Source organism: Tachyglossus aculeatus, chromosome 17, assembly GCF_015852505.1.
Source record: "Tachyglossus aculeatus isolate mTacAcu1 chromosome 17, mTacAcu1.pri, whole genome shotgun sequence".
Classification (NCBI taxonomy): domain Eukaryota; kingdom Metazoa; phylum Chordata; class Mammalia; order Monotremata; family Tachyglossidae; genus Tachyglossus; species Tachyglossus aculeatus.
Window position 1 is genome coordinate 53,902,228 of NC_052082.1, and position 26,345 is coordinate 53,928,572.

The following is a 26,345-nucleotide window of genomic DNA, read 5'->3' on the forward strand; positions in this document are numbered from 1 at the left end:
AATACACTAATAGAGACAATCCCTGTCCACAGTAGGCTTAAAGTCTAGTTGTGACTACCCCAGTGCTTGGATCAGTGCTTGGCACATAGTAAATGCTTCACAAGTGCCATAGTCATAATAATTACTTGTGAATGGTACTTGTGAAGCACTTCCTATAATAATAATAATTATTATTATAAACCAGTATCCCATGGTGGGGGGTGGGGCATCTCCGGCGTAGTCGATCCCCTACCGGTAGAAGCGGCTGTGCCAGGAGGGGAGGAGGGTTAGGAGGGAAGGAGGGGTCTCTTGGTGACCCCAGCCCCCCCACCCACCCCTCCTCCTCCCCCGGCCCAGGAGGCCTCGCTATAGCGCTTTCCCAGCCCTCCCCCTCCCTCCCTTGCCGCAGTGTGAGCCTCCCTCTGCAACCTCCTCTAGCCATCCCGGCCAGGCCCAGGTGCAGGGAGGCAGCGGCCAGCAAGGAGGACAGGACCGGACCGGGCCGGACCGAGCCGGGGGTGGCAGCATGGCGAGTCGCAGGGCGCCCGGGGACAAGCGCTGGGAGTTGGTGCGCTGGTGAGTTGAGGGAGGGAGGGAGCGATGGGGCGGGGGTCTCTTGTGCCCCCAGCCTGGGGGTGCAGCTGGCTCTCCTCTACCCGGAGAGAGAGAGAGAAAGAGCTGGTTCCTTCCCTTCCCACTCCAGCCTGGGCTGGGGGGCGTCTAGCCAGCTCCCAGACCTCCACTCCGGAGATAGAAACTTTTTCCCCTCTTTAAATGCTGCAAATTGACATGCCAGCCATTTAAGGAGCCAGACTCTTTGACCTGCCTCAGCCCCAACCAGAGAGCCCCCACACTGGGCCCTTCCACGCCTCCTGTTCTGGTGCCCCCCACCCCATAATAAAAATTATGGTATTTGTTTCACACTTACTGTGTGCCGGGCACTGTTCTAAGTGCTGAGGTATATACAAGGTAATTGGGATGGACACAGTCCCTGTCGCGCTTAGGGATCACAGTCTGAATCCCCATTTTACATGTGAGGGAACTGAGGCACAGGGAAGTGAAGTGATTTGCCCAAAGTCACACAGCAGACAAATGGCAGAGCCAGGATTAGAATCCATGACGCTGTGACTCCCAGGATGGTGCTGTATCCACTAGGCCATGCTGCTCTCCCTTTTCCTAAAATCCTTTCCAAGGTCACCCCCCTGACTCCACCATGCCTCAGTACTTTGGGGTAAGGTTGGTCTTCTCTCCCTCTCATCTCTGACAATCAGCCAGTCTTCTGGACTGTGGGGCAGGGTAGGGATTGGGGTCGGGCCAGGGTAGAGGCCTGGGGCTCGAAGTCCATTATGAGTGTGGCTTCAGGCCCAGTTTTCTCATCTTCTAAGGAGTGAGTGGGTGATGATGATGATGATGGCATTTATTATGCGCTTACTATGTGCAAAGCACTGTTCTAAGCGCTGGGGAGGTTACACAGTGATCAGGTTTTCCCACGGGTGGCTCACAGTCTTAATCCCCATTTTACAGATGAGGTAACTGAGGCACAGAAAAGTTAAGTGACTTGCCCGAACTCACACAGCTGACAATTGGCAGAGCCGGTATTTGAACCCATTACCCCTGACTCCAAAGCCCATGCTCTTTCCACTGAGCCATGCTGCTTAATTGGGGAAAAGGATTTTAATAAGGTTTGAAGGTAGGGTGAGGCTGCTGGTCTGCCATATGTGGAAGGGGAGGGAGTTCCAGGTCAGAAGGAGGACACGGTAAAGGAGTCAGCAGTGACAGAGAGGAGACTGAGGTACAGTGTGACCCTCCTCCATCCCTTCTTCTCCCCTCCTTCCCCCTTCACTTTCCCTCTGGTCCTCGGACTGGTATTCCTGAGATCACAGACCTTGTGCAAAGGGACAGCGAATTCCACCCTCTCCAACCTACTGCCATCTCCTTGCAGAGGTCAGGATGTTCCGGGCCCGTGGGGGAGCAGGCGGGGGAGACCCTGAGACCCAGGGAGGACCAGACCTAGGATTGCCCAAAGGCCAACCCATCTCCAACCCCCCACCCTCCCCAGTCCCCTTCTCAGCCCCATCCCCCAAATACACACACTCATGCTCACACACACTCAAACATACACATCTGACAGAGTTCAGGCCTCATCCCCACATGTACATCTGTTCCCCAAACACTTAGTACAGTGCTCTGCACATGATAAGCACTAGATAAATACCATTGATGATGATTATGATGATGCTTTAGGCATTCTGATTCTCCTCCTTGTGCTCTTATTGAGGGTGCATGGAAACCTAGACTCTTGTTCCCGGCAGCTCTATCTCAACCAACCCATCAACTGTATTTATCAAGTGCTTAGTGTGCGCAGAGCACTGTACTAACTGCTTTGGGGAGTATCATCATCAATGGTATTTCTTGAGTGCTTACTGCGTGCAGAGCATTATACTAAGCACTTCAGAAAGTATAATCATTAATGGTATTAATTGATTGCTTTCAGAGTGCAGAGCACTGTACTAAGCACTTGGTACAATACAGCAGGGTTAGTAGACATGTTTCCTGTTCACAATAAGCTTATCACCAACAATATTTATTGAGTGCTTACTCTGTGCACTGCATTAAGCACTTGGGAGAATATAATCATCAATGCTGTTTACTTAGTACTTAGTATGTGCAGAGCATTGTACTAAGCACTTGTGAGAGTAGAATACAACAGGGCTTGTAGGCATGTTTTCTGCCCACAACGAACTTTTGGTCTAGAAGGGAGAGGCAGACATTAAAATAAATTAAGGGTATAATAATAATAGTGATGATATTTGTTAAGCGCTTACTATGTTTCAAGCACTGTTCTAAGCACTTGGGTAGATACAAGCTAATCAGGTTGGACACAATCCCTCTCCCACATGGGGCTCACGGTTTTAATCCTTATTTTACAGATATGGTAATTGAGGCCCAGAGAAGTGAAGTGACTTGCCCAAGATCACACAGCAGGCAAGTGGCCGAGCTGGGATTAGAATCCAGGTTCTTCTGACTCCTAGGCCCATGCTCTACCAAGTAGTGCTGTGGGGTGGAGGGTGGGGTGAATAAAGGGTGCAAATTCACCCCAGCACCTAGTACAGCCTGGCACATAGTTAGCACTTAACAAATACCATAATTATTATTAAATCCAAGAGCTAAAGGTAACAGCCAGCTGCCCCCTGCCATCCCATCTTCCTCCTACACTCTCTCAGCTGCTGAGCTCCAGAAGGCAAAATCAGAGCGGAATGGAGGAGTCAGGTTACCCCAGGGTCAACCATGCAAACTCTAGAGACTTGGGCACAATCTCCTCGTGGGCCACAAGCAAGAGCAGAGTCAGGGCAAGGTGCCCAGAGCTGGGAGGATCTTTGTCCCTAGCTTTGGTTGGCCCTAAGGGGAAGCACTGTGATCCTTTCCAGATCACGGGGTTTAATAATTATGATCATAACAATATAATAATTATGGTATTTGTTAAGTGCTTACTATGTGCCAGGCACTGAACTAAGCACTGGGGTATACACAAACAAATCGAGTTGGACACAGTCCCTGTTCCACATGTAGCTCACAGTCTTAATTCCAATTTTACAGAGATGGAAACTGAGGCAGAGATGTTAAGTTACTTGCCCCCAGTCACACAGCAGGCAGGTGGTAGAGCTGGGATTAGAACCCAGAGTCTCTAACTCCCGAGCCTGTGCTCTGTCCACTAGGCCATGCTGCTTTTCTTTTGCCACTCTTTCATTGTCTTTTTTAAGCATCTGCTGAAAAGCTTCTTTCCTGATTGCAAGGCAGCGCTGGCCTGTCTGCCGCAGCTATGAATCAGTTTCCACCCTGCTTGCCCCAGGCACTGTACTAAGCGCTGGGGTGGATACACGCAAATCGAGTTGGATGCAGTTCTTTTCCCACATGAGGCTTGCAGTCTTAATCCCTGCTTTGCAGATGAGACAACTGAGGCCCAGCCAGACAAGTGAAGTGACTTGCCCAAAGTCCCAGAGCAGACAAGTGCAGAACTGGAATTAGAACCCAGGGTCCTTCTGACTCTCAGGTCCGTGCTCTATCCACTAGACCATGCCGCTTCCCCTCTCATGTCAGGACTTCACTGTTGGTGACATCATCTTGCCACTGAGGTTAAATAAAGGCTGTAATTGATGGACGTGATTAAGAACTCAAATGTGGTGTTTGAAGGAAGATCCAGGCCTCACAGCCATAGAAAACTGATCCAACAATCAACTATATTTACTGAGCACTTACCATATACAGAGCACTGGACTGAGTCTGGGGTGAGAATTAGACATGGTCCATGGCCATCCAAGTTACCTGAGAAAAGTGAAACAATAGGAGCTTTAACAATAGAAAAGACCAGGACAGGGTTAAATACAAAAATAAAATAGAATCGTGGCCAGAAGGGCAGAGTTTCAGGTTTCTCGAGACTGAGAGTTCTCCAGTCACGTCGCTGCTCTGTGGCACCTTAGATATCCTGGGATATTTTTTCAGAGTTCTGTATGTTGAGGGAAACTTTTTGGAGGTGTCAAAGCAGCCCGTCTGTTCCATGTGTGTGGATCTTCAGTCTCCGATTTCAGGGAGGCATCTTTCGTGACTCTGATGATGGCAGACACACTTTTAGTTGTTGGGAGAGGTGCCACATTGAATAATTGTCTATGTTTTATCAGTTCTGATCTGTAGTAGCTGAAGGCATATTGAGGAGAATGTTGGAGATCTTTTGACGTCTCTTCAGATTTCTCTCCTTGTCTGTGATGAAGTTGGAACCATATTCACTCTTTGGATGAGTAGCATTGGCTTATATAGGGCCACAGAATGTCTTGAATGATATGAGAAGCAGTGTGGACTAGCGCAAAGAAGCCAGAAGGCCTGGGTTCTAATCCCAGCTCTGCCACGTCCTTGCTGTGTGATCTAGGGTGAGTCACTTCACTTTTCTGGCCCTCATTTTCCTCATTTGTTAAATGGGGATTCAATAACTGCTCACTCCTGATTATCTTGTATCTACCCCAGTGCTTAGTACAGTGTTTGGTATAAAGTAAGCACTTAACAATTATTATTATTGTTATTATTTATACCCATGCTCAGCATTTCAGTATTAAACGTATATTCAATGGTACATCTAATTGTTCTGATAATAATAATAATGGTGGTATTTGTTAAGCACTTACTCTGTGCCAAGCACTGTACTAGACACTGGGGTAGGTTCAAGATAATCAGGTAGATAATCACTGTCCCGCATGGGGCTCGCAGTCTAAGTAGGAGGGAGAACAGATATTGAATCCCCATTTTATAGAGGAAGAAATGGAAGCACAGGAAGGTAAGTGGTTTGCCCAAGGTCACACAGCAGGGCAAGCGACATATTCAGGATTTGAATCTGGGTTCCCTGACTTTCAGGCCCGTGTTCTTTCCACTAGGCAACACTGCTTCTCAAGAGATACACAGATTCCACTAGCCATAAATATTATTATTCTTGTCCTCCATTAGGGAGTGAGTTCCTTGTGGGCAGAAAACATGCCTGTGTTTCCATTGTGCCTTCCCAAATGCTTAGTAGTTAATTTAATTGAAGTAGCATTTACTTGCACATAGTAAGCAATAAATGCCATTATTATTATTATTAAGCGCTTACTATGTGACAAGCCCTGCACTAAACACTGGAGTAGATACAAGATGAGCAGATCAGTCATAGACGTGGTCCCCTACAGGGGTCACTAAGAGGTAAGGAGAGTACTATCTTATCGTCATTTTACAGATGATGAAATCGGGGAACAGAGAGGTTAAATAATTTCCCTGAGGACATACACCAGGTCATGAATACTGCTGGGATTAGAACTCCCACCCCAATAGACTGTGAGTATGATGTAGGACAGGGACTGAGTCCGACCTGATTATCCCGCATCTCCCCCAGCACTTAGTACGGCTTGGCGCATAGTAAGTGCTTAACAAATACTGTGATTATTGTAATTATTACTGATACACAGAGAGTGGGAGACAGATGCACAGAGGCAGAGACAGAAGGGCAGAGACCATACACAACCTCCCACCCCCACCCCCCGCCAAAGGCAGAGGAAAATTTTTTAAATCTCCCTGAAAGGGATTAATACCTAGAGATCCAGTCTTAATCAATCAATCAATGTTATTTATTGATGGTTTACTGTGTCTAGAATACTGTACTAAGCGCTAGGGAGAGTACAATATAACAAATGTAGCAGACACATTCCCTGCCCACAGTGAGCTTACAGTCTAGAGGAGATATAGTTTGAGAATTTTTAAAACAAAAATAGCAAAGGTAGAGAGGTCTTAGGGAAGAGATTTGGAATTGACCATCACCTTGGGAAATCGTTGATGAGTGAATCAAATCTCCTCCTTCTTTCATCCTGGCTCTGGTTAATGGTTGATGGGGTCACCCTGATAAACTGGACTGGTTCTTGGATTTGACCCAGAAAGGGGGGAAGGGGCTGCTGAGATTCCCGACTCAGGGATCTCTGACCAGCCTGCTTTGATTTCTCCCTTTCAGACATACCACCCCTACCCCAATCCTTCTCCTCCAGAGTCTCTTAATAATTCAGTATTTCAGGCCTGGATTTTCTGTTCATTCAAGGAGATATTAAGTGTCACTGATTATCTGGAACAAGCTGCTCAGCTTTCTGTGCAGGGAACAATAGTATAATTACTGATATTTTTCTCCCGTGTTAAAGAACACTCACCTATTTAATTACAATAATAACCCCAGATGCCTCGTTTCATAGTGTTCCGGAGACTGGAACATCTGGATAACCATCCTAAACAGGGTCCCTGGGTGGATGTGTGGGCAGGGGGCTGCTGTGGAAGGTGAGGAGAGCAGTGAGAACCTTGAAGGATGATGTGGTTGAGCTGGAGAAGAAAAGCCGCAAGAACGCTGAGACAGAGAACATGGTGCAGAGCAGGAGGGAGGAGGGATGAGGCTTTGAGTTTGGGTAATCAGCCTCCCAGAGGGCTGCAGGGATGGGGAGAGTGTTTAGGTTTGCTGAAACAGCCTAGGGTGTCTGTTTGGACCTAGATTTTTGTGGCTGGTCTCCACAACTACCCTGAAGGACCTTTCCCCAGACAAGAGGCTAGCAAATCCTGGCCCCAGTGTTACCATTCCAAGTGAGGACCGGACTCATTCATTCAATCGTATATACTGAGGGCTTACTATGTGCAGAGCACTGTACTAAGCGTTTGGGAAAGTACAATAAAACAATAAACAGTGACATTCCCTGTCCACAGTGAGCTCATAGTCTAGAGTAAATGCACACTGGAAGCATGGGCCTTGGAGTCAGGACCTGGGTTTTATTCCTGGCTCTGCCACTTGCTTATTATGTGACCTTGGGCAAGTCACTTAACTTCCCTGTGCCTCAGTTACTTCATCTGTAAAATGCGGATTAAGACTGTGAGCCCCCCCAGGACAACTTGATCACCTTGTAACCTCCCCAGCGCTTAGAGCAGTGCTTTGCACATAGTAAGTGCTTAATAAATGCCATCATTAAGTCACTTCACTGCCCTGTGACTCAGTTACCTCACCTGTAAAATGGGGATTGAGGCTACGAGCCGCATGTGGGACAGGGACTGTGTCCAACCTGATGAATTTGTATTTTCTCCAGCGCTTGGTATAGTGCCTGGAACATAGTAAGCGCTTAATACCATAAAAAAATGCACACTGGGAGATTTGGAGAGCAAAGGGGCCCTGTCTGCTGTTGAAGGAAACTGGAGATGAGGTTAGGGCAGCTGGGGAGTGGGTTTTATTCCCCTAACACAACAGACAAAGGAAAAAGAAGCACAGAGAGGTTAAGCAGATCCCCCAAGGTCCCACAGAGTTTCGGTGCCCGGCCGAGACCAGACTCTGAGTCTCCCGCCCTTTTTCCCTGCCAGAGACTTTCTGAGTTTTCCCCAGGCAATGGAGACTTCTGATTTTCAGGGCGGGAAGGAGCCGGAGAGTGTATTTTCCACTTGAAACAGCAGTTTAAAGTGAGGGCTCTCAGACAGTGTGGCTACCCTAGATGGAAAACCGGTGGGTTTTAAATAATGAACCAAGCGGGAAATAACGGAGTCCCCTGCCCTGCCTGCCATTCCAGAACTGACCACTAGAGGGGGCTGGAGGGTGCCCTTCTCCCTGCTAGTTTGATCTCTGCCTGATGTACACATAAGTGTATTTGTGTATATGTGTGTGTGTGTGTGTGTGTGTGTACGTGTGTGGTGGGGGGCAGAGTGAAGGCCAAAAAGAGAATACTAAAGATGATGATGATGGTAACAACAATAATAATAAGAATGGCATTTGTTAAGCCATTTGGCAATCGCTGAGATAGATTAAAGATAATCAGATTAGACACAGTCCTAGCCCTACATAGGGTTTACAGCCCAAGGGGCGGTATTTAATCCCCATTTTACAGATGAGGAAACTGAGACCCAGAGAAGTGAAGTGATCTTGGACAAGTCATCTTGCAGGGAGGCACTGGAGGCTGGATTAGAACCCAAGTTCCCTGATTCCCAGGCATGTGTGCCTACCACTAGGCCATGTAAGCACTTACTAAGTGCCAGGCACTGGGGCAGACACAAAACAGTCAGCCCTGACACAGTTCCTGTACAGAGAGCAGTTCTCCTATTCCCATTTTACAGATGTGGAAACTGAGGCCCAGAGAGGCTAAGGGGCTTGCTCAAGGTAGCCCAGCAGTTTAAACTCAGAGCTGGGATTAGAATCCAGGTCCCCTGACTCCCAGTCCCGTTATCCTTTGACTAAGCCATGCTGCCTCTTCCATGCTGAGAGAACTTCAGGGAAGGGAACCTCCCCCGTCCATGCAGCAGCATGGTTTAATGGAAAGAGCACAGGCTTGACTCTGTCAATTATCTGTTGACCTTGAGTAAACCACTTAACTTATGTGTACCTCAGTTTCCTCATTTGTAAGATGGGGACTCAAAGCCTGCCCTCTCCTATTGAGACTGTGAGCCCCATGTAGGACAGGGACTCAGTTGAAACTGACTTACTTGTATCTATCCCAGCACATAATACAGTGCTTGGCTCCTTGTAAGCACTTAAGAAATACCATTGTTATCACCCCCCTTTACTGATCCTCCCTTGCCGAGGCTGCTGGGAACAGAGGCCCCAGCCTCGTCCTTCATCTCAGGTAAGCATTTGATCCCCTCTCACTCTGGTGTCATCTTCAGGTACATGAGGGAAGGCCGGTTCCGAATCGAAGAGAGGACTCTGACCGCCTTCCAGTGGCTCTACACTCCTCAGCAGCACCGAATTCTCAGCCGGGCTGACTTGGACTCTCCCAGCCGGTAAGGATGCCCACATCCCTGGGCACCCTGGGTCCCCCTGTCGACCCCCGAGCCTCCTGGATAGTCACTCCAGCCTCCGGGCTGGCTCGTTCCAGGAGAGATGGAAGGCACTGGGGACCAAATCAACTGTTTTGATCAATCAACCACTCAGGGGATTTATTGAGTATCCGCTGTGTTCAGAGCACCAAACTAAATAATAATAATAATAATGAGGGCATTTGTTAAGCGCTTACTATGTGCCAAGCACCGTTTTAAGCACTGGGGTCGAAACAAGGTTGTCAGGTTGTCCCATGTGGGGCTTACAGTCTTTAATCCCCATTTTACAGATGAGGTAACTGAGGCCCAGAGAAGTGAAGTGACTTGCCCAAATGCTTGAGAGAGCACAGTAGAGACAGTAGGCATGATCCCTGCCCTTGAAGAGCCTAGATCTATTGCACTCAGAACACTTTGGTAAGCATTTGGGAGGGTTTGAGAGCTAGTAGACATGATCCCTGCCCTTGATGAGTATATAATCTGCTATGTACTGTACTTCAAGCTTTGGAGAGTACAGTACCACAGAGTTTGTAGACACTGTCTTTGCCCTCGAGGAGTTTACAGTCTATCAAGGGAGACAGGCACTAAAAGTTATTCCAGGTAGGGAAAGCAACTTCAATTCTCTCCTCCCATACATCCAAGGCAGGGGATCATCCCCTGTCTGGAATGGGGAGCCTGGGGATTTAAAGTTTAAATTCTGTCAGGTGGAGCAGAATCATAGAGTTTGGGGTAGGCTGGAGATGCAGGGCCAGGGGGTGCAGTGACCAGGGAAAAGGAGGAGTCACAGCCACTCAATGTGCTCTCTGGGAGCACTCCTCTGCTAGAGAAGGGAGTTGCTTACAGCCATTCAGTATGCTCTCTGAGAGCAGTGTTCCTTAGGGGAAGGCCAGAGAAGTTACCAGGTCAGTGGGATTAGGCCTTGTGTTGGACAATTTCCCTGTCTCTGCCTCACTCTGCCTCTGGCCACACAAGGTGGGTAGGAACCAGCTAGCATGGGACCGCCCCCTTGCATTCCCTCCACCCCTGAGTCGGGGGTCCAGCCACTGAACCCCCTTGGCCAATAATAATAATATTAATTATAGTACTTTTTAAGTGCTTAGTATATGCCAAGCACTGCTCGAAATGCTGGGCTATTTACAAGTTAATCAGGTTGGACGCTGTCCAACATGAGACTAAAAGTCTAAGTGGGAGGGAGTAGAATTTAACCCTCCCTTTTACAGATAAGGTAACAGAGGCACAGAGAAGTTAAGGGACTTGCCCAAGGTCACCCAGCAGAAATAGGGCAGGGTCTGGATTAGAACCCAGGTCCTCTGACTCCCAGGCCTGTGCTCTTTCCCCTAGACCTCGCTACTTTTCTCAACAGTGCTGAACTTATCCTTCAGACTCTCTCAGGGTGAGCTGGAGCTCTGAGCCACAGCTGGTCCTCTTGGGGCTTGCAGGGGCGGGGGTCAAAAGGCAAGTGATGAAATGTGGACAGTGGGGGCCAGGGTAGAGCCTATGCCCAGCTCAGCCAATGCTCCCCTCAGCCTGATAGCTGGACACCAGGGCCCGATGATTTTATCATTGGCACTGTTGGCCCAAGAAGGAAGTTGAGGGGGAGGAGAGCCACTGGGAACCTCATCAATCAATTAAGCAATCAATTGAGAGAGGGTGGGCTTTTGGCAATGACTGCTGAAGTTCAAGAACAATTTGCACCTACCCCAGTGCTTAGAAGAGTGCTTGAAGCATAGTAAACGCTTAACACGTTACCATAAAAAAATACAAAAAAATCCTTGCCTGTGTGACCTCAAAAAAGTCACCAAACTTTTCATTCAGTCGTATTTATTGAGCACTTACTGTGTGCAGAGCACACTTCTCTTTGGCATAGTGGATAGAGCACTGGCCTGGGAATTAGAAGGTCGTGGGTTCTAATCCTGATTCCACCACTTGTCTGCAGTGTGACCTCAGGCAAGTCACCTAACTTCTTTGTGCCTCAGTTGCCTCATCTGTAAAATGGGGATTAAGATTGTGAGCCCCACCTGGGACAGGGACTGTTTCCAATCTGATTTGCTTGTATCCATCCCAGTGCTTAGTACAGTGTCTGGCACATAAAAAGTGCTTAACAAATACTATAGTTATTATTGTTATTATTCTCTGGGCTTCAATTTTCTCATTTGCAAAATGGGGATTCAATACTTGATCATCCCTCCCACTTAGGCTAAGAATCCCCTATGAGACAGGAACTGTGTTTGACCTGATTATCTTGTATCTCTTCAAGAGATTAGTTCAGTGCTCACAATCAATCAACTAATCATATTTATTGAACGCTTACTGTGTGCAAAGCACTGTACTAAGCACTTGGGAAGTACAATTCAGCAACAAATAGAGACAATCCCTGCCCACAACGGGTTCACAAGTAGGGACTTGGGAGAATAATTAATGATAATAATATAATAGAGCTGGTAGACATGTTCCCTGTTCACAAGAGTTTAAGGGCTTAACAAATGCCACAATTAGTATTGTTTTTATTAATAGCTCACTTGGAGTGGAGGCAGGAGAAACTCAAGGGTTTTGGGGAAGGGGGCATTTGGACCCCCATCCCTGGAGGGTCTGAAGCAGGGGTGGGAGTCAGAGCATCTGGCTTCAAGCACTTAGTACACTGCTCTGCACACAGTAAGCGCTCAATAAATAAGATTGAATGAATGAATGAAACAGCTGCAGCTGATCAGCAGCACCTGGCCCCCATCCCTAATTAGTCAATTAATCCATCAGTCAATCAGTCAGTAGCATTTATGGAGGCCCACCTTCCTGAGTATCTAGGGTGCAGCTGGCTGCTGTGAGGGAGGGAAGAGGGGAAGTTTTAAGGAAGGGAGCTTAGTACACTCTTGGCTCATTTTCAGCCTTTCTCTGGCTGGGTTGGGTTAAGTTAGGGGTTTCTGTCTTATGTGGGGTTCTAGAAGAGGATGGTTAAGATTGGGAGCCCTATATGAGAGGTATATTTTGTCCAATCTGATTACCTTGTAGTTTTACCAGCCCTTAATATAATGTTTGGCAAATATATATGTTTAAGAAGTACCATTTAAAAAAAATGCCTGTTGGTGCTAGACTCTTGCCACCCCATGGGAGGGAGAAGGGAGACTTTTACAGATGAGGAAACAGGCCCAGAGAAGTTAAGTAACTTAACGAAGGTTATCCTCCAGGCAAGGAGGTGGGTGGGGTGGGGAAGTGGGGTACTAGAACCCCCTTGGTTCTGGGATGTCTCTATGGTTGTCCAGGGACTGGGGCTCCTGGGCATCTAACCACCCCAGGCTGGATGGGTCCTGAGTGAATAAGCCCCCAGCATAACCTAGTGAGTAAAACAGGGCCTGGAAGTCAGAAGGTCATGGGTTCTAATCCCAACTCTGTTCTTTGTCTGCTGTGTGGCCTTGGGCAAGCCACTTGATTTCTCTGTGCCTCAGTTACCTCAACTGTAAAATTAGGATTGAAGCTGTAAGCCCCACATGGGACAATCTGATTACCTTGTATTTATCCCAGTGTTTAGAACGGTGCTTGGTACCGTAGTAAGAGCTTACCAAATACCATCATTATTACGATGATTATTCTCTTTGCCTCATCTCTAAAATGGGGATTGAGACTGAAAACCCCACGTAGGCCGGGGACTGTGTCCATCCCAATTTTCTTGTATCCGCCCCAGCGCTCAGTACAGGGTCGGGCACATAGTAAGAGTTTAGCTCCTTCTACAGCCCACCCTGCACCCTCCGCTCCTCTGCCGCTAATCTCCTCACCGTACCTCGTTCCCGCCTGTCCTGCCATCGACCCCCAGCCCACGTCATCCCCCGGGCCTGGAATGCCCTCCCTCTGCCCATCCGCCAAGCTAGCTCTCTTTCTCCCTTCAAGGCCCTACTGAGAGCTCACCTCCTCCAGGAGGCCTTCCCAGACTGAGCCCCTTCCTTCCTCTCCCCCTCGTCCCCCTCTCCATCCCCACCATCTTACCTCCTTCCCTTCCCTACAGCACCTGTATATATGTATATATGTTTGTACATATTTATTACTCTATTTATTTTACTTGTACATATCTATTCTATTTATTTGATTTTGTTAGTATGTTTGGTTTTGTTTTCTGTCTCCCCCTTTTGGACTGTGAGCCCACTGTTGGGTAGGGACTGTCTCTATATGTTGCCAACTTGTACTTCCCAAGCGCTTAGTACAGTGCTCTGCACACAGTAAGCGCTCAATAAATACGATTGATTGATTGATTAGCAAATACCGCTAACGTTATTATTGTTATCCCCACCCCGCTGTGCCTGGGGAGAAGCGGAGGCAGCCTTCCCGGCCGCGAGCGAGGGCTTCTTGCGCCCCCTGGCGGCCGTGGCGCCGCGTTGCGCCCCCGCCAGGAGCCGGTGGAGCTTTCCATCCGAGGTCAGCGGAGCCCGCCGCACAATAGTCCTAAAAGCAACAATGCAATAACTGCAGCTCCGCCTCGGGACCCCCGCCCGGCTGCCGACGCTGCATTTCGGAGCCTTGATCGCCGCTCGGGGGCTCCCAGGAGCCTGGAACCAATCTTCAGCTCGCCAGAGGCCGGGGAAAGCCAGGTAAGAGATGTTTATGCCGCTGCAAATCGGAATTATTGTCCGGGGAGGGGAGCAGGTGTCGGCTGTATCACTGAGATCACCTCCCCTGAGCAGATGTTCACCTGCCCCCACTTTCTCTTCTTGGGCCGGCCAACTGGGCACTTCAAAATTAGTCCCCCGGAGGATCAATCAGGGCTTAAGAATGTCCTTTGATGAACACTTGTAAATATCGACTAGGGCTCAACGCAGTGATTGTTCTGATTTTTCAGCATTAAGTGCATGCACTCTGATATAGGAAGCCATTTATTACGAATGCGTACTTGTAGGTTTGTACATTTGGGGTGGGTGGGTGCAGGAGGGGTTTGGCATGAGATTCAGTTTCTAGCGGCCAGTGGGAATGAGTGTGGACGGGCGCACAAGAGCCTTGGAAGGCGAATGACCAGCTGGTTTATCTGGCATTTGCAAACATCAAAGCAGGGAACTCCAGAGGGACCCAGCTGAATCTCCAGGAAGAATTCCGGTTTTTTGTTATTGTTGTTCATTCCTCTGAGGGCATGGGGCTGGCTTCTGCCGCTCTCCCTCCCCACCCCACTCCCCTCCATCAGTCTGGCACTGGTGACCTTGCCTGGGCACTGTGCGTGACATTTCGATAAGCCACTAGATGAGTTGTCTATGGGGCTTTATCCCAACCAAGTTTTAGTGGCTCCTTGCCTCTGGGGTAGTGGGAACGGTGCTAGGAGAGGGCCGCCCATCCCGGGTGACAATAACAATGGTGGCATTTCAGTGCTTATTTTGTGCCAAACACTAGGGAGGATTAAATTATTCAGGTTGGACACAGCCCCTGTCCTACATGGGGCTCCCAGACCAAGGTGGGGAGAGAACAGCTATGACATCTCCATTTTAGAGATGAGAAATTGATGTGTGGAGCAGCTAAGTGGCTCGCCCAAGGTCACAACAGGTAAGTAGTGGAGCTGGAATTAGAACCGGTCTCCTGTCTCCCAGGTCTGGCCACTGGGCCAGGCTGCTTCTCCACTACCTCTTCTCGGTGGGGAGAGAGATACTGGCCAGTGTCTTCAGGGAGGTGCGTCAGCCAGAGTTGGCAATTTCCGGGGTCGGCTTCCTGGCTGAACTCTCCCTCACCTCCAGTTCCCGGGTGTTGTCTGGCTAGCAGGGCACAGTGCCCCTGTCTCTTGTGTGGTGTGAGGAGGTGGGGCTAAACTCGCCAGGGTGTTGAGATTATAGTGCCGCTTGGCTTTATTGTTTTGAGATGGGCCCTCCATGAAGGCTGTCTGACACCGCCAAAGAGCCCCCAGACCCAGCAATTCTGCCTGGAAATGCATGGGTCTGCCATTCTCTGCACTTTTCTGTATTTAAAATGAGCACTAAGGGCACCTGGTTTCTAGAGAAGCAGCGTCACTCAGTGGGCTTCAGCTCCCGAGCATGGGCTTGGGATTCAGAGATCATGGGTTCTAATCCCGGCTCTGCCACTTAGCAGCTGTGTGATTTTGGGCAAGTTACTTCACTTCTCTGTGCCTGTTACCTCGTCTGTAAGATGGGGATTAAGATTGTGAGCCCCATGTGGGACAACCTGATCACCTTTTATCCTCCCAGTGCTTAGAACAGCGCTTTGCACATAGTAAGTGCTTAACAAATACCATTATTATTATTATTATTGCTCTGGGCTCTGATTACCTTGTATCTACCTCAGCGCTTAGTACAGTGCTTGGCACATAGTAAGTGCTTAAATATATTTTTATGGCTCTGCCACTTGCCTGCCATGCCTTGGGCAGGTCACTTAGCTAACCTGGGCCTCACTTTCTTCATCTGTAAAAGGGGGATGAAATATTTTTACTCCCTCCACCTTAGACTGAGTCTCCTGTGTCCAACCTTGTAATCTTCTATCGAGACTAGCATTTAGTACACTGCCTGGTATAAAATGATCACAATATAATGTGGTATAATATATAATATATGGTAATATAATACTATTACCATGGGCATGCAGAGAGCAGCGGTGAGGGAGACAAGACTGAGCCAGAGGAGAGAGGTCTGAGAAGAGCCGGAAGTTGAAACTAGGGGCAGGAGAGGAAACTTGGGGTGGGTCTGGGGTCCTCTTCCCTGGCGGAGAAAGAGAAGGTGCAGGGTGGAGGTGGTGTGGGGGCCAGGAGGGCATGAAGGTGTGGGTGATGTGGCCATAGGAGGGTGGGAAGACGAGAGTGAATCAGAAAAGGCTCCCTGAAGGAGATGTAATTTTTGAAGGTGGGGGAATGGTGGTGATGTGAAGAGAGAGGGAGCTCCAGGCAAGAGGGAGGGCGTGAACAAGAGGTCAATGGTGAGATACACAATAATAAGGTTTGGTGACTAGATTGGTGATTGAGGAATGAAGCCTGCAATGTAGGGTGAAGTGGGAGAGGAGGGAGGCTAAGTGCCTGTGTGGGAGGTGGTGGGGGAGAGATTGCTGACTGAGAGACTTAAAGCTGTTGGCCGGGAGTTTCTGTTTGATGTGGAGAGAAGTGGGCAACCACTGAGAGATTTTTGAGGAATGGGAAGCCATGTTCAAAACTATGTTTAAGAAAAAGGATCCAGGCAGCAGAGAGGAATGTGAGCTGGATCTTTTTTTTTTTAAATGGTATTTAAGTGCTTATTGTGTGCCAGGCACTGTACTAAGTGCTGAGATAGTTACAGGGTAATCACACTGGACACAGTTCATGTCCCATATTACAGATTAAGCCCTACTTTACAGATAAGGTAATGGAGGCACAGAGAAGTGAAGTGATTTGCCCAAGGTCACCCAGCAGACAATTAGCAGAGCTGGGATTAGAACCCAGGTCCTCTGACTCCCAGGCCTGCCCTCTGTCCACTAAGCCACACTGCTTCCCCATTGTTAGCACCAAACAAGTCAGGCAGAAGAGCTCCGGGAACCTGGCGCCAGCCATACCCTGGCCCAGCTAAGGTCTTTTTTTTTTTTAACAGAGGCTGGGAGATGAGGAGGAAAGATGTAGCTATCCTTCCATCTTTGCTTCCAAACTCTGTGTGTGTGTGTGTGTGTGTGTGTGTGTGTGTGTGTGTGTGCGCGCGCGCATTAATGTCTGGGTGGTGTGTGTCTTTGCGTATCTGTATGTGGGTGCATGCCTGAGTGAGCTTGTACACATGTCTGGGAGGTGTGTATGTCTTTGCTTGTCAGTGTGTGGGCGTATACACTCATGTCTGGGGTGTGTGTGAGTGCGCAGAGCTCTGTGTAGCCAGGCTGGTCCCCCTCCCAGCAGGGACTCCTGAGCTTTCTGAGCCAGAGATTCTGCAACCCACCCACGGTCATTTGCTTCTCTCTCTGACTGATTTCCCACCCACTGTGCTGGTGTCCCCTGGTGAACTCAGCACCTGGTTTCAGAGGAGACGGTCCTCCCTCAGGGCTGGGTACAGGCTGGGGGAGGAGTTCAGGGGCTGCCACTGGCCCAGGACCAGGAGGGTGATGATGCTGGGGGACCCCAGGCAGGGCTACCAACCATCCGTAAGGTGACATGGCTGCTTCCTGTACATTGAAGGATGGCCCATGGGTTTGGTCAGTGAAAACGGTTAAGGGATCCCGATGTCTGTAAATATGGCGGCGGTCATGGGCTTCACAAGCCATAGCTGTTGCGGCCCAGTCAGAGGTGCCCGAGGCGGGCCTGGCCTCTCGGAGTCACTCTGACTTAAGTGCCAATGGCAAGCCTGCTCTGGTCCCAGAATGCTGGGTGGAGAGTAGGCTTTCCCGGAGCAGTCAGAGAAGGACCAGGCTACACTTTGGGGACAGGGGACAAGGGCCATCAGAGCCTATGTCCTCTCCACCACCCACTCCGGTACTTCCACAGCACCTAACCACTTTGGGGAGCCTCTCCCCCACCCCCCAGCCCATCTGTGTTCTTTCCACTAGGTCACACTGCCTTTCATGTCAGTGTCCTGAGACCTTGCCCCTGTGTGACAGGTAGCTTCCATTCTTCCTTCTGTTCATGGAGGGGACACCAAAAGCTCAGCTCTGTTTCTGAGGGAAAATATCCCCCCTCTGGCCCAACCTACACACTTCTAAACAGCACAGCCTAGTGGAGAGAGCACTGGCTTGGGAGCCCGAGGACATGGGTTCGAATCCCGGCTCCACCTCTTGTCTGCAATGTAACCTTGGGCCCGTCATTTGAATTATCTGGGCCTCAGCTTCCTCATCTGTATAATGGGACTGCAGTAGCTGTTCTCCCTTCTTCATATGCTGTGAGCCCCGTGTGGGACAGGGACTGCGCCTGATGTGCTTATTTTGCATCCCCCCCAGTGCTTAGTACAGTGCTTGGCACAGAGTAAGCGTTTTAACAAATGCCACTACTCTGATAATTACTCCAGGGGGCTTTGGGTAGATCCAATTCCTCATGGCATCTGCAGTTCAAATTAGGACACTTGTCATCTGGACTATAGCTCTCATGAGCCCCTGAAATGAAGAAGGGAGTCAGGCACCAAGGACCCCAGCTGCAAACCATATGCTAAGGGAGGGGTCTTGGGGAAGGGTGGAGGGGGCCTGGTCAGGGTGGAGACGACTTCTTGTTTCCTCTTCTCTTCCTTTCCTCTTCCCTTTCTTTGGAAATTCCAAAATGGACCAGGCAGATTGGGGCTCTGGAAGAATATCTCACTGCTGACTCCTTTCCCAAGTCCTCCTCCCAGCCTGAAACTCCCTCCCCCTCCATATACTCTCTTCACCTTCAAAGCACAATTAAAGTCACATCTTCTCCGTGAGGTCTTCCCTGATTTTAGCCCTATTTTCCCCAGCTCACTCTCCCTTCTGTGTCATCTATGCCCCTGGATCTGTGACCTTGGGACACAGTACTACTTATGTACATATCTTAAAATTATTTATAATAATGATAATAACTGTGGTATTTAAGTGCTTTCTATGTGCCAAGCACTTTACTAAGCGCTGGGGTGGATACAAGCAAATCAGGTTGGACATAGTCCTTGTCCCATGTGGGGCTCACAGTCTCAATCCCCATTTTACAGATGAGGTAACTGAGGCCCAGAGAAGTGAAGTGACGTGCCTAAGGTCACACAGCAGACGTGGTAGAGCTGGGATTAGAATATCAATGTCTGCCTCCCCCTCTAGACTGTAAACTCATTATGGGCAGGGGATGTTTGCTAGTTCTCTTGTACTGTACTCCCCCATGTGCTTAGAACAGTGCTCTGCACATAGTAAGTGTTCAATAAATACCATTGATTGAATAATTGTGGTACTTGTTCTGCACTTTGTGCCAAGCCCTGGGGTAGAGTGCAGTCAGATCGGACACAGTCCCTGTCCCCCATGCGGCCTTGGTGTAAGGATAACCCTCTATTCGCCCCACCAAGACCTGAGTTTAAAGGGACTGCAGTGTCATGCCTGGACACTTACTCCAAGCTTAATATCTGGGCTTGGGGAATCCCTCGACCAAGGCATCAGTTAGCGAGAGGGCCCAGAGGAGCTGTGTCAATCATTCATTCATTCATTCCATCGTATTGAGCGCTTACTGTGTGCAGAGCACTGTATTAAGCTCTTGGAAAGTATAATTAAGCAATAGAGACAATCCCAATGGTATTCATAGAGTACTGTACTAAGCGTTTGGGAGAGTCCAATATAACAGAGTTGGTAGACACATTCCCTGCCCACAAGGAGCTTACAGTGTAGAGGGGCTACCTATTTGTCTGAGACAGCTGAGGGCCTCTTTCCATAATCGAGAATTCTGAACCACTGGGGAGGCTTCTGACTTGAATCAGTCAAGAGTATCTGTTGAGTAGCAGTTGTGGACAGAGAACTGGACTTAATCTGCTCTGTGTGAGGTAATGGAAAGACCACAAGCGTGGGAGTTAGGGAACCTGGATTCAACCCCAGCTGCCATGTGCCTGCTGGGTGACTTTGGGCATGTTGCTTGCTTTCTCTGTGCCTCAGTTTCCTTATCTGTAAAATGGGATTTCAATACCTGGTCTCCCTTAGAGTGTGATCTGGTTGTGACTTCAACTGTCAGCTCCTTGTGGGCAGGGATTGTGTCTACCAAATCGATTGCATGGTACCCCCCACCAAGCACTTAATATAGTCCTCTGCACACAGAAAATGCTCAATAAGTGTTGAGAAGCAGCGTGGCCTAGTGGAGAGAACACCGGCCTGGGAGTCAGAAGGACCTGGATTCTAATCCCAACTCTGCCACTTGTGTGTTTCGTGACCTTGGTAAAGTCACTTCACGTTTCTGTGTCTCAGTTCCCTCAGCTTTGAAATGGGGATTAAGACTGTGAGCCCTGTGTGGGACATGGACTGTGTCCAACCTGACTACCCTATATCTACTCCAGTCCTTACAACGCTGCCAAGTCCTCATCTGGTGGCTTGGGAGCCTCATGGTGGGCAGAGATGTGCCCTCCCTGCCCTGGGCAGAGACATGGCCCCACGGGCAGAGACGTGACCCCCTCCTCACCCCGGGGCAGAGTCGTGGCTCCCCTGCAGTCCGCAATTGCAGGACATGGGCGGTTGGACTGAATCCGGGTGTCCTGAGGAGGAAGCTTCCAAGAGCCAATGAGAATCCTACCTTCTGAATTTGAAAGACTCCCATCCACCCTCCCCCATCTCCGAGCTGGGGAAACATGTCTGGGGGTGGGGGGGCTGGAATAGCTGTGCCCTTTGACCTCCGGCATGAGCGGGTGTCAGAGCATTGCAGAGAGAGGCAGACCACAAACAGGAAATGGTGGCGAGAGCTCTGGGTGGGGGGACGTGGACATGGCTGCTGCTTTATTCTGCTTTCCTGTCCAGCCTGAGATAAAACCAAAGACCGTGCACTTGAGGAGCGGGGTCGGAGGGGAGGATGTGGACCCCTGTGGACTCTGGACTTTGTGCTGTACACTGCCATTTTTTCCTTATCCTTCCAGCAGCGGGTGGGCAGTATTCCTCCTCCACGGCTGCCCCTGGCTCTGCCCCATAGAAGCTGCGGTCACAGGGAAGGGTTGTCCGCTCCCCTTTCCTGTTGTCAGCCCGAGGCCATCCCCAGAAGCGTCCTGTGGTCTCCGAGCTGGGACCCAGGGCCAGGGTCTGGGTGACCTACCCGCGCCCCCTCCCCCTTCCACAGACCGGGAGGTTTCAGGCTGGGGTGGGGAGGGGTGTAGCAGATCAGGAAGCAGGCCCAGTATGTGCTGGGGCCCGGCCTTCGGGGCAGATCGGGGCCGATTGCGCTACTCTGCCACAATCAGATGGCAGGGACTGTGCCCAAGTTGACTGTGTGTCTCTGGGGGAGAGCGGTTTCACTGACTCTCTGTTTGGCCTCTCTTTGCTGCCCCCCTGGGAGGAACAGGGTGCCCGAGACAAGGAAGTGGTGGAGCAGCGGGCCTGGCTGGCAACTGGGGAGAGACCCCTCGTGGCGCGTGGAGGGGCCCCTGCCGTGTGCAACCGACACTCCCACAGGAAGTGGCAGGGGCGGGTGGGAAGGGTGGTGGTGTTGAAGGTTCAGACGGTACCAAGACACCCTGGCTGCTGGACCTGCCTCCCGTCGCCCCCAGGGCCGCCTCTCTGGAAGCCGCGGGGATGTTTGCCAGGAAGCGGAGCGTCTCCTTTGGGGGCTATGGATGGTGGGTGACCCCGCGTCAGCTCCACTGGATCTGGGGGAGTCAGGCCACTCTCCTTAGTGGGGCCAGCGGGAGGATGTTCCTTTTGGGGAGTGGGATGGGGACATAGCTCAGGAGTTACTGGTGGGATAGGGAGGTGGACTGCCTGCATTTTGGGGGCAACACTCAATCTCTCTCTCTTTCTCTTCCCCTCCTGCTCCACCAATGCCCCCAGCCCGGATTCAGAGCAGCGGGCCGTTCCCGGTTCTGATGTTGGGCACGGGGCTGAGGTCTGCCCCCGAGGCTGTGAAGGAAGAGCTCCCCCGTGCAAGTTTCAGGATGGGAGCAAGTTGACAGGAAGCCTGAGGTCCCCTGGGAACTCCACTTGACCCCTCTTCTTCCCCATGGAACGGACGGTGTTTGGGGTCTCGCTTCTCCCTCGGTCGATCGGAGTCATGCTTTGGTGCTGCTTCTCATGGTTGGAAAGTTCCTTGCTGGTGTTCTGCTCTCAGCCCCGCACCCTGCACTCCCTGCAGTATTAACCACGACCTCTGGTCTCGGGCATTAAGGGGTCCACTTTAGGTATTTATTGACTGCTTACTGTATGCATAAAACTTGGAAGAGCACAAAGTTGGTAGACATAACTTTTTGCTCAACTCTGTCTTTTTATTGTAGTCCGGTTGAACTCAGGGTCAGAGTTGGGTAAGTTTAAGGGAGGTATCAATAATAATAATAACTGTGGTACTTGTTAAGCACTTAGATGCAAGCACTCTAAGGGCTGGGGTAGATACAATATAATGTAATTGGATCAGGGTATTCTGGATGATTCCTGGGTTTCCCTCTTCCTCTGGAAGCTCCTTCTTTGTTATTCTGGATTTTGCTATGGGAAGGAGGTTCTCTGAAAAGTTTCTTGGTGGTTCCTCTCCTTTCTCAGGGACAACTATCCGGCGGTCTCCCTCTCTATCTCCCTCTCCTCCTCTTTCCCTCTTTCCACATTGAATGTGGAAACTGAGAAGAGACAGAGGGTCTGAGGTGGGAACCAAAAGAGATTGTGGAATCTTCTTCTCCTAGTGTTTGTAAACTCATCTATCTGGAGTTGTTGTAGGTGCAGTCTTTCATTGAAGCAGGGGGATGCAAGCAATGACCTTTTAGGATCACTTCCAGTTCTACAGTGTTATGATTATGGATTTCCTTATGGGTTTATTCTTTATACTTAGTTGCTTCCACCTGTAACTTGGTGTCTGAATCTTCATTACATTCGAAGTTCATTGAGAGTTCTGCAAGCAGTAACTGCAACAAATACTACTGGTTAGGGGAAAGTCCATTGGTGGTGAGAATTTTTTTAATGCATTTAAAGTGGTCAATATTCTCCCCCCCCTACCTCCAGCAGGCTCAGATTGAGGGCATACTGGGAAGGAGGAGTCTTTTCCTCTTACTTTGTGAGCCTCATGTGAGATGGGGGCTGTCTGCATTGTAGTATAGCGTTTGGCATATAGTAAGTGCTTAAACCACCATTATTAAAAAAATGGAGAGAAAAGGGGTGTAGGTGGTCCCATTGGGGGTGGGGTTAGGTGACCCCTGTTGAGGCAGCGTGATGGAAGGGTGGTCTGCAGACTGACCAGTAGGGCCTGAGTCCAAGGGGCAGCTCCTGCATGTGCAGAATCATGATGGACCCAGCAGCCCTGCCACATCATGTACGCTCCAAGCCAGGGGACCCTGGCATCCGGTGGCATCAGGCAGATGGGTGGATGGATTAATCTGGTGCAGTGGGGTGGGAGATGCAGCCTGCTTTAACTGCAAGCAGGTGGCTGAGAGCAGTCTGCCTGCTTACAGCTGATGGGAGTAAATAAAGGCTGGTGGAGGAAGGAGCAATGAAATCCATCTGGGTTCCATAGACTTGCGTCTCTGTGAAGGATAGGATCAGGTCAGCTAGCCCAGCTAGCCCAGACCACTGCATCCAGGCAGAGGGCCATCTGCTCTCCACCCTCTCCAGAAATGGAGAGCAGTGTGGCTTAGTAGAAAGAGCATGGGCCTGGGAATCAGGACCTGGGTTTTAATTCCCAGCTCTGCCAGTTGCTTGCTGTATGATCTTGGGCAAGTCACTTCTGTGCCTGTTTCCTCAATTGTAAAATGGAGATAAAATTCTCCTTCCTCTTTTTAATGGTATTAAGTACTTACTATGTGGGAGTCACAGTACTAAATGTCAGAGTAGATAACAGGATAATTAGTTCGGACACAGTCCCTGCCCTTCATGGGACTCTTAGTCTCCCTCCTACTTAGACCCTAAACTCCGTGTGAGATAGGGACTGCGTCCAACCTGATCAACTTGTTTCTAACCCAGCACTTAGAACAGTTCTTTTTTTTTAAAAAAAAAAAGGTATTTGTTTTGTTTTAAGGTTTTTAAGCACTTACTATGTGCCAGACACTGAATTAAGCGCTGGGGCTGATACATGCTAATCAAGTTGAACACAGTTCATGTCCCACATGGGGCTCATAGTCTTAATCACCATTTTATAGATGAGGTAACAGGCACAGAGAAGTGAAGTGACTTGCCCAAGGTCACACGGCAAACAAGTGGCAGAGCAGAGATTAGAACTCTGGTCCTCTGACTCCCAGGCCAGTTGTCTATCCACTAGACCATGCTGTTTCTCACACAGTAAACAACAAGTATAATGGTAGTAGTAATAATAATGATAGTAATAGTAATAATGAAAATATCTGTGCAGCCGGTTCCTGTCAGTTGTTTTTTTTTTTTATGTCCAATTTACCTCGGTCTTGCTGCACCTTAAACCCAAATTAAGGTGCAGAGGCCCGTGCAGATCCTCGCCACATACTGACACACCCACCCACACACCCACGCACCCTGCAGCCTCAGCCTGGGTCCGAGGCAGAGCCAGGGTGGCCCTGGGAGGGACGGATTGAAAGAAAGAAGGAAACAGTTGACTCAGGGTTATTATTTTTTTTGTGTGTGGTTTTTTTTTTTTTAGTGAGAGAAGCCCCACCCAACGTCCCCAGCCACCTTATCTTGCCATCTCGCCCCCCCCCCCCCCCGCCCAGTCCGAAGCCACGGACCCCAACTCGTGGGTGGAAAGGTGGCCGACTGTCTGGCTAGATGGGTGGGTGGCTCTAGCCTACACACTTCCCCAGGGACACCCCGGGGGAGGGGGTGATCCTCCCCTGGGGGAAACCCACTGAAAGACGGACTGACCATTTCTTTTGTTTTCCCCTTTTCCCTCCCCCCTCCCTTTTTCCCTTCCCCCTCCCCCTTTTCCCTTCCATCCTCTCTCCCTCCCCTTTTCCCTATAACATTCCCTCCTCTCTCCATTTTCCCATTTATTCATTCAATTGTATTTGTTGAAAACTTACTGGGTGCAGAGCATGGAGAGTATATAACAACTATAAATAGACACATTCTCTGCCCACAGCAAGCTTACAGTCTAGGCCGGGGGGGAGACAGACATTAATTATAATAAATTACAGATATGTACATAAGTGCCATTGGGCCGGAGGGAGGTAGATGAACAAAGGGAGCAAGTCAGGGTGATGCAGAAGGGAGTGGGAGAAAAGGAAAGGGAGGCTTAGTCAGGGAAGGTCTCTTGGAGGAGATGTGCCTTCAATGAGGCTTTGAGTGGGGGAGAGTAATTGTCAGATTTGAGGAGGGAGGGCGTTCCAGGCCAGAGGCAGGACCTGGGTAAGAGGTGGGCGGTGGGATAAATAACATCGAGATACAGTGAGTAGGTTAGCATTAGTGGAGCAAAATATGCGGACTGGTTTTAGTAGAGCAGTGAGGTGAGATAGGAAGGGGCAAGGTGATTGAGTGCTTTAAAGTCAATTGTGGGGAGTTTTTGTTTGCAGAGGTGGATAAGCAACCACTGGAGTTTCATGAGGAATGAGAAAACATGTCCTGAACGTTTTTGTAGAAAAATATCAGGGCAGCAGAGTGAAGTATGGACTGAAGTAGGGAGAAACTCTCTCCTCCTTTCTCCTTTCCCTTTCCTCTTCACTCCTCCTCCAAGGCAACAATTGCAGATGTGGGTGGTCGAGAGGGATTGTGTCTGGAGAGCCCTTTGTCTCCATTTGAAAAATGGAGTTGAAACAGAGTAAGGCATCTTTTTTTCCTCACCTCTTTATAACCCAGACTCTCACAACCAAATGCAATTCCTGGTGTAAAAGGACTCTGGAGAAAGTTAAGGGGTGTTCTAAATAATAATGATGGCATTTATTAAGCACTTACTATGTGCAAAGCACTGTTCTAAGCGCTGGGGAGGTTACAAGGTGATCAGGTTGTCCCACGGGGGGCTCATAGCCTTATCCCCAATTTACAGATGAAGTAACTGAGGCACAGAGAAGTGAAGTAACTGAGGCACAGAGAAGTGAAGTGGTTTTCCCAAAGTCACACAGCTGACAATTGGCGGAGCAGGGGTTTGAACCCATGACCTCTGACTCCAAAGCCTGTGCTCTTTCCACTGAGCCATGCTGCTTCTCTAAATCCAAGGTAGTATTAGTAGTAATACACTTGCTTTTGTTTTTCCAAAGTGCACTCATATCAAATTAGATCTTTTTTTAATCCTCACAACATCCCTGAGAGATAGGGAGAAGCAAGTATTATCCCTTTTTGGTGGATGAGGAGACAGAGGCCCAGAGAGGCTGTGACTTGCCTAAGGTCACACAGCAGGCATGGGCTTGACCATGTTGCCTGGAATTTCTGAGATTCCTTACCATCCACTGGGTAAGTAAAATCCAGTAACAAACTTCTCTCTGCTGTGCCCGTTCTCCCCCCGGCCCCCAATGAAAATGTCTCCAGCAGAAAGTTCCTTTCCCAGTTGGTTCTTTCCATTGGTTATGAGGTGATTTTGTAGTACTGAGGAGCAGCATGGCCTTGTGGAAGGAGCATGGGACTGGGAGTCAGAGGACCTG

General features: G+C 49.5%; 1 protein-coding gene across 2 annotated transcripts in view; it reads left to right on the forward strand.

Moving 5' to 3' along the window:
- Positions 1 to 496: 496 nt before the first annotated feature.
- Positions 497 to 26,345, forward strand: part of RAP1GAP2 (RAP1 GTPase activating protein 2) — a 152,445-nt gene continuing 126,596 nt past the window's right edge. The window contains exons 1-2 of one of the 2 annotated variants that reach the window (XM_038759488.1): positions 497 to 555; positions 9,163 to 9,279. In XM_038759488.1, the coding sequence (XP_038615416.1) occupies positions 506 to 555; positions 9,163 to 9,279 (167 nt within the window). In that variant the 5' untranslated portion in view covers positions 497 to 505. Of the gene's footprint in view, positions 556 to 9,162; positions 9,280 to 13,763; positions 13,884 to 26,345 lie in introns of those variants that run through there. The other variant, XM_038759490.1, reaches the window with a different exon arrangement.